An 8,349-nucleotide genomic window follows, 5' to 3' on the forward strand; every position below is an offset into this window, starting at 1 on the left:
GGGCGGGACCACCCCCCACCAGCCCCCGCCCTCGCCCGCCGCCATCTTTGAAATGGGCAGTGCGCCGCCACGTCGGAGGGGGGCGCCATCTTTGCGAGGGGCAGCGAGGGAGGAGGGAGGGCGAGCGGGCGTGGACCCTTCCTCCTCCCCCGGAGCCAGCAAGCCGAACCCCGGCTTGAGGTCCCTCGGCACGGCCGAGCCAGGACGCAGCTCGGCGGCCCCGGTCCCCGCAGCACGACACCGGGACACAGGGGGCTGCTCTGGGGGGCAGGCCCCCCCCCCCCCGCCTCAGCTCTCCGGCCCCCAGCCAGGCAGCATCCCCCTCACCCTCTGCTCGTGCTGCTGTGTTAATCCGCTGCAGCGCTAATTGCGCTGGCCCTCCTGCCCGTTAACAGCGCAGGGGTGGGCACCCCCCAGGAGGGGAGCACCAGGGAGGGAGTTGCAATGTCCGAACCCAACCCCAGGCACCCGTCCTCAGGGATGAGAGAGGTGCTGTCTTACAGCACTCCAGCTGCTTTCTCCCTTTAGGCAAAAGAGTGACACAAGGTTAAAACCAGCCGTTTGGGACAACATTGTGTTTATTCACAACCAGCAGAAGTGATCTGGCTTATTGCTTGCAACCAACTTAATTTTTTCCAAAGCAACCAAGTCCCCCTAACCCAACACTGTTTCAGAGCCCCGCATCAAGAGAGATTTACCTTGTACACGTCCTTTATCATCCTCACTTTTTGTCCTGAGAACAGCCCTGCTCACCACTGCTTCCTCCTGACACCTTATGCTACCGATGTGGCTTTTGCATTAGTCTAGTTAATGGACAACCTATCAAATGCCAAAGGTTATCACCTGCTGCATGTTGTCCATGTTATTTTTTTTGAAAGTCTTGGGATCCATGGGGCTCACTGAGAAAACGGCCAGCTGCAGCTGACAGCCACGGAAGACAAAGCGTTCAGCGAGCGGTTCCGCTACAGCAGGCTGTGAAGGAGCACTCGCTCTGTACGAGTTGGTCCGGACAAGCTCCGGCTGGTCGCTGTACCCAGGGAAGGCAGCGGTCTTGCTCTAGACTCACGCAAAGAGCTCCAGGGCAGAAAAGCAGACACGCGAGTGTTTAAAGAGTCACCCTGCTCCCAGCACAGTGTTCCAAACACTGCCAGGCCATCGTGAAATCCCTGCAGACAGTGGGACGGCAGGTCTCGCCCCAGGCTGAGGCGAGCACTCACAACTCCCTTCCCCATCCAAACTCCTGCCACAGCCAGCACTACAGGGAAAGCATGCAGCAAGCTGGGTGTGTCTGACATGACTCCCAATTGCAGTTTGCATGAAGAAAGCGTGGACACCGCGTGCTGTTACAGAGATCAACGATTCACACCGTAAATCCTGACTGCATGGAGCAACCAGCTCTGCCAGCCGCCCCTCTCATTTGCCCCTTTCTAGGCTAGAGCCAGTGTGAGTTCGTCATGCTGTCTAGAGCAACTCTGCCTTCCCCAGGACACCTCTGCATTACTGAGAAGCGCCTGCCTTGTCCTGCATCAACGCTTCAGCAAAGGACACGCCGTGCAGCAGCTATGACCAACCAAGAGAGCTGCAACATATCCCAGCAGGGCCCAGTTTGGTCCAGGGCAGGTACTCCCAGTCCTGCCGGTCACAGCACCGCTCGCCAAGAGCCCCAGCACCGACAGAGCCACTTTCTCCATCACAGGGTCCATAACAATCGATCCACAAGATTAACGTAACCAATACAGACTGTTGCAGGGGAAACACAGGCTCTGTGACAAAGCTGCAGAGAAACAACCCTGGGCTCGCAGGCATCACCTTCCCAGTCATACAGCTTCACAGTGGCTGAGCTGCTGCATGAGAAGAGAGGACGGCAGAGCTCGGTTAAAGCCAGCAGACACTTCTCCTTGAAGAAAGTCCCTTCCCAGACAGAACGACCCCACCAGGACATCCCCGCTCAATGCAACCTGCAGAGTAGCCCAGCCGGGACCCCGCTGGGGAAGCCCCTGCTCAAAACACTCTGTCAAATTCAGTCTGGTTGGTTGCAGCCGGGTTCCTGCCCTGGTTTGCTGGCTGCTGGGGCATGTGCCCACCCCTCCTGCGTGGTGGGGCCAGGTACTCGAACATGGACTGGTTGTGGGTGGACAGCATGTTTTTGAGGTCCGAGGGCATGGGGTCTGACCAGAAGAAGTCATGGTTCAGCGCGTCGTCGCTGTCAATCCGCTGGGCGGGATCCAGCACCAGCAGCTTGTCAATGAGGTCGAGTGCATAGGGGTCTTTGACGTAGGCTTTCAGGCGATCCTTCACCTTGCGCTTCTGGCCCTTGGGGAGATCCAGCTTCTGGTACAGCTCATATTTATCCACATTTGGCCAAACCTGGAAAGGGGCAGGAAAGGGGGGTTGGGAGGAAATAATTATGAACAGAACAAGCCATTTTTGATGCGAACACCCTCAGGGAAACCAAGGTGAGGTCTGCCGAGAGAACAATACTATTTAATAACCACCAAGCTGGCAGGCCTTGTTCCCACAGCATGAAGGAGGCACTAAAAGGTGCACTAAAGCCTGGAGACACATGGACAAGTCAAGACAGAGTCTTCCTGGTGTGGGAATGGCACCCAAGATGCTCCAGGATCTCTGGTTCTCCCACAAGAACTACTAGAGAGCACAGCTTGGGCCAGCTAAAACATCCAGAAATGTAAAATGACAAAACTTATTGCTAAACAACCACCTGGATGTATGTGGCACCTTTTATCCTTAGAAAGCAAAGCCTGCTGCAATCACCAGTGCTTACCTCAACCCTGATCTGGGAGAGACCACAGCAGGTATCTACATATAAAAGAAAGCACCTTCAATGTATACATAATATATGTAACAGACGCGTCAGGCCTCTGCAGCTGCCTGCACAACACACCCCACCAGATTACAGCCCTGGAGAAGAGATCCCTCAGCTAGATCACCCACAAGAGGGCAGGACAAGCTGCCATCAAATAAGGAGCTGAGAAAGGGCTGAGTGCTCTCACCAGGGCCGAGTTGATGCCACAAATCACAAGCCAGAATTAAAGCAGCTTTTCAAGGTGACCAGTGCAAAGCACCCGAGACAAACCTCTCAACACAAAAAAAAAAAAAACCCTCACCCTTCTTTTAAGCAGAAATTCAGAGGGTGTTTATGAGATTCAACCCCCAAACACAGGCTAGAACAGATTCCTACATGTAATGTTCTGTTCTTTCACATTCGGAGCTGCCAGCATCCCCTCTGCGCTCAAAAACAAGGACACGACTCACCCCTCCCGAAATAGGTCTGGGAGGCCAAGTTCACCCTCTTCTCCTCAGGAGGTTGAGCACAAGTAACATCACAGCTGTAGTTTACAGAGAGCAGCAAGGAAAGCGCAGCATCCCACTATGCACTTGGCTCCCAGGAGGCAAATAGCATTTGCAGGAGCTTCCCCAGCCTCCCTGCCAGCAGCAGGCACACTCCAGTGCCAGGAAGGTGCAGCAGCCATCGCACAGGGCAGGGAAGAGGCCCAGGAGTGCTCCGTCCTGGTCCCTGCCCACAGCACCGCTTCACACCTCTCTCCTGCCCTCCACAGCTTGCCCACACTCTTGCCCTCACCTCCGGTGTGATGGATCCACAGAGCTGGCTGATGAGGGTGAGCTGGTGCTGCTCTGTGTTCCCCTGCATGATGGGGCTGCGGGTCCACATCTCTGCCATGATGCAGCCTCCGCCCCACAGGTCAATGGGGGGACCATAGTCCCGCTCCCCTAAACAGAGATGCCGCTGTTAGTCACCCAGGAGAAGGAGAAGGGCAGAGAAGCCGGCAGAGCCCATTCACCTCCTACCTAGGAGCAGCTCTGGCGGCCGATACCACAGAGTCACCACCCGGTTGGTGTAGCGGTTTGGCTGGCTGTTCTTAGCCAGGCTGAAAGCTCGAGCCAGCCCAAAGTCTGCAAGCTTCAGGACTCCATCCCGCGTGATCAGGACATTCGCAGCTTTCATGTCTCGATGCAAGATCTGTACAAGGACAGACGTCAAAAGGTTAAGCCATTAAGGCACCCTCCTTGGGTCCCTGGTACCAGCGGGGTACTCATACTCCGGAGGTGGAGAACAAGGAAGGTCTTCCCTCCAGCCTGCACTAAGACACCCGCTCCTTGGAAAGCTACAGAGAGCAGGGTGACCTCAGGGCACAGCATAGATCTGGCCCATTACCTTGTTCCTGTGGATGTAGTAAAGTCCATTCAATAGCATCTGCATAACTTTCTTGATCTCCGAGAGCGTGAACTTGACGTGAGCATTGCTGAGAAGGCCAGCCAGGTCGTGCTCGCAGAAGTCAAACACAAGGTAGATACTGCCCTTGCAGCGGTTGTAGGGAGAGGCTACAGGGAGAGGCAAGGAAGGACTGTCAGCGAGGGACCCTTAACTCCGTCACAGCTCCTCCTGACCTCCAGCCACCCTGCTGCTCACACAGTGCTCACTAGACAAAACCTCGGGGCACAGGAACACAGAGAACCAGAGACAGCCTGCAGGCCTCAAGATCCTTCGTAAAGAGGGACTAAGACAGCACAGCTAGCAAGGGAAGAACAAGGGATGACAATCAGAGTAGTGAATGTCATCAGGCAAGGAAAGGCCATGAAAATCTTTGAAAGCTTCATTTTGTGTTGTTCCATGTGCATAACGGCTGTGGGGTTTCCTCCTTGCAAGCTGTGGCTGGTAGGTGTACATACTGCTAGCTGCCAGCCAAGCACTATCACTGATTGCATCAGTGATAGAGCAGGCACCCGCAAAGACAGCCCCAGGAAAAATGCAGAAACAGAGAAAATCCATCTAATGTAACACTAGAAAGTGAGGCTTTCTGCAACCTCAAACAGCATCTACAAAAACGGACTGATCTCAATCAAAGTAATTTAAAACTCCAACTCCAATTGTCAAAAAATTGTCCAAAAGTCAGTAACAGGAAACCTCAAATGAAGCAATCGATTTCAATCTTGTTCCTAGAGCACACATGCAAAACATTATTAAAAACAAAGGCTAATTTTCATCAGCTGTAATCAGCAAAACCTGCTGATCAGCAACTCCAACCGGAAAATGACAGTTAAGCTCAACCGCCATAGAAACACTCCACTCTCCTCTGCCAGCCAGAAGGGTGCCTGCTAGGTCAGGTTTGCAGTTCCTTACACGGATACGGCCCCTACCACACCTTTCATAGGTAAAAAGAGAAAAGCTTAAATTTTCAGAACAGCAAATGCAATGTTTCTACTTTACTGGAAACTGAGGTCAAGGTAGATTTGGATGAAAACTGGAATTCAAACAAAACACAAAAAACTGATGTGTCTACAAAAATATTTACCTTAGGTATGCTCGGCACCCAATCATTACAACTCATTTAATCACACAATGATTTAAAAATTAACTTGCCAGTGTTTCTATTTGTACCTGTTCAGACAATAATCTACACACTGTGGAGTACTGGAGTAACTTCAAGTTCCTGGTCCCAGGCCAGGGATTTCTACCAGTTCAGTGAGCAGACTTTTTTAAAAACATCATCACCAGATACCTGCCACTTTCGTTTTTATTTAACTGAAATTACTGTCTTGAGAATAGCAGCTTTTAACATCAGCTGCCACTTTCAAAAGTATTTTCCAGTACAAATCCATATAAGAGAATGATATATAAAAATTGGCACGTGTTTTAAAGTAATTTCGCTGGAAACAGAGCCAGGCCAGGTGCACTGAGCATGCCAGTCACGCAGTGGAGCCGTGTGGTGGAAGTGAGGAGGTGGAGGAGCAGCTCAGAACTGCCCTGTGTGGAGTCCCTGCCCTCACAGCATGAGCAGTTACTGTCATCCGCAGAAAGAGATGCTGAGCGAGTCTCCAGCTGGAGCTGTGTCATCAGCTCAGAGCTGCCATGAACTGTCATAAGCCAACCGAGAGGGACAGCTCCAGCTCCTGACAGGGAACCAACTGTGCACAGCCATGAAATCAGCTCTGGGCTGAGAACCCTCTGCTTCAAAGTCTCTCCAGCACTGGTTTATTTAAAGCCTCTCAGACGGGAGTTTTCCAAGACGGGCAGCATTCACCACCACGGCACAGGCATATCCTAGCAGGACTAACAACAGCTTTTTCCAGCCAAGCTGCAGCAACATTCTAACTCACTTAGAAACTGTTTTCCACGGTGAGTGTACTGTCATGCCACATCACAGGCAGGAACAGAGGCCCGTGTTCAGCTAGAGGACCCCACCCCCAGCACAAACCACCAGCCTGCTCAGCAGCGAAGGAGGGCTGAAAAAAAGGCAACAGCCCGCACAAGAGAGGCCCCCACAAGCTACCTTTGGTCCTGCAGATTTCTATGAGGTTCACCACGTTTTCATGTTTGAGCAGCTGGAGGATTTTAATCTCTCGCAAGGCTGTGATGGGGAACTGGAAAGAAGAAAGAGGACAGGGATTAGGGGTGCAGGAGACCAGGCCACCCTTGCCTAGAGAACAGGAGAGATGTGACCACAGCAGCTTGGCATGGGACCTGCTCGAGCAGCACTGCGACAAATCACTGAAGGGTAATCAGAGCTTTAAAATAAAACACCAACACTGGGATTGTCAAAATTTATTCACCATCAGGCCACCATTGGTGAGGGAGATCGTGCCACAAAACGGAAGTGTTTGCGTGGTGCCGAGATGGGCACACAGAAACCCATCCCTCCTCCCCTCACCTCGCATGTTCATAACAGGACATGGTACAGCCCAGCTTGAGCTGCAGAGCAAACTCCCTAGCTGCTGCCCATGCTGTTTAAGAGCTCTGTCCCCAGGTTGCCCCATCTCTGCACACCCCTGAGCCTCTGCCTTTCACGCACTACCCAGTTCTTCCACAAATACCAGCCCGTGTGGAGCCCTGCGCCAGGGCTGACAGGGTTTTGCACAGGAGGAGGAATACATGGGTAGCAGCCACTTCCCAGTAGCTGTGCTGTGCAACCCAGGCACCACACAGCTACTGCTACACACTGCTGCCACCTGCCTTTGCAGCCAAGAAGGTGATAACAGGCTGTACACCTTGGCAGGGCATCCACAAGACCCAACATTATCACAGTATCAGTAGGAGAGGAAAAAAGCCACGGGACTGGGATCCTGTCCACACCCTTACAGGTTCAAGGTCTGGCACATTATAGCAGTAAATATTGTTAAAGAACAGAGTGAAAACACATCTCTGCCATCCCAAAGATTAACTTTCACCTATGAACCTCCCAGTCCAGGCCTTCCCAAACTCAGTCCAGCCATGCTCCCACACTTACCCCCTCCTTCTCATTTTCCATCAACACTTTCTTCAGTGCTACTTTCTTGCCTGTCTGACGATGTTTGGCTTTGAAAACTTCCCTATAACACCAGAAACAAATCTGTGAGCAGCACAAGGAAGAAGGAAGGAACCAGATGCTCCTGACCAGGAACAAGCCCAAACAAGACACACGAGAACTCCATACAGCCAGCTCTGTGCTGAGCCACCATTTGACCCAGCCACATCCCCTTCAGACTAAACGCCCTCAGGACTGGCTGAGCCAACCCAGACCCCAGAGCTCCCCCAGTCCCACAAGGATTTTGGGCAAAGTTGCACCTTTTGGGGAGAGTTGCTGGTCCCTGCCCCGACCGTCTCCAGAGTAAACTCTGCTCTGCCAGAGCCCGGGACAGAGCAGGGTCTAGGGGTGGGAAAAAGAGAGCTCAGGGGCCAGGCTGGTTCCCTGGGGCCAGAGGGGTGACTGGGGAAAGGACACCCAAGCAAGGGGTACCCGGGCCTGGGGCGGGCGGGCCGCGGGGCTGAGGAGGCCGGGCCCGGGCAGCAGGCCCGAGGGCGGGGTAGGCCGGGGTGGGCCGGGGAGGGCTGGGGAGGGCCGGAGCCGAGCGCGGGTCGGACCGGGGCCGGCGGGACGCTCACCCGAAGGTGCCCTGCCCGATCTTGGCGAGCTTCTCGTACTTGGAGACCTCATCACAGAAAGGACACTCCACCATGTCGTACTGCTTGGCCATGCCAGCCGCAACGGTTGCTAGAACACCGCGAGACGCCTATTCCGTCACGTGCCCCGCCCCTTCCGTCGCGCGCCGCTGCCCCCTCCCCCCGCCGCCCCGCGAGGCCTCCTGGGACTTGTAGTCCGGCGGCGGCGGCGGCCATGTTGTCACCGCTCGTCCCTCTGTCGGGGTGCTCGGCTGGGCTGTTCTTGCCGCTGCCGCCAGCAGCCCTCCCGCTGCCGCGGCTGGCCCCTCGCCCCGCCGTCAGCCACCCCAGAGCGTGTCCATGTCCGCGTCCGTGCCGCAGCATCCTCAAGGAAGCAGCTCCCTGCACCCCGCTGTCACCCGCATCCCTCCACACGGCCCAGCGCACCGAGC

The 8,349-nt window shown here is 54.3% G+C and overlaps 1 protein-coding gene across 1 annotated transcript; it reads right to left on the minus strand.

Annotated features, from left to right (window-relative positions):
- Window positions 1-560: 560 nt before the first annotated feature.
- On the minus strand, window positions 561-8,050 carry CDK9 (cyclin dependent kinase 9). Its single transcript, XM_075054631.1, has 7 exons — window positions 7,901-8,050; window positions 7,266-7,347; window positions 6,312-6,402; window positions 4,196-4,362; window positions 3,829-4,000; window positions 3,602-3,750; window positions 561-2,367 (listed from the first exon to the last, which is right to left on the minus strand). Exons 1-7 carry the CDS (start codon window positions 7,990-7,992, stop codon window positions 2,002-2,004), a joined length of 1,119 nt encoding a protein of 372 aa, XP_074910732.1. The 5' UTR covers window positions 7,993-8,050; the 3' UTR covers window positions 561-2,001.
- Window positions 8,051-8,349: the final 299 nt, after the last annotated feature.

This window comes from Buteo buteo, chromosome 23 (genome assembly GCF_964188355.1).
Source record: "Buteo buteo chromosome 23, bButBut1.hap1.1, whole genome shotgun sequence".
Lineage (NCBI taxonomy): Eukaryota > Metazoa > Chordata > Aves > Accipitriformes > Accipitridae > Buteo > Buteo buteo.

What these genes read in the sequence shown, in the direction of transcription:
- CDK9 (XM_075054631.1), bottom strand. Translation starts at nt 7,992, where the DNA reads ATGGCCAAGCAGTACGACATGGTGGAGTGTCCTTTCTGTGATGAGGTC. An exon ending in ACTACATCCACAGGAACAAG is followed by an intron (nt 4,001 to 4,195) that starts GTAATGGGCCAG and finishes GTCCTTGTACAG; the next exon opens with ATCTTGCATCGAGACATGAA. An exon ending in GCCGCCAGAGCTGCTCCTAG is followed by an intron (nt 3,751 to 3,828) that starts GTAGGAGGTGAA and finishes ATCTCTGTTTAG; the next exon opens with GGGAGCGGGACTATGGTCCC.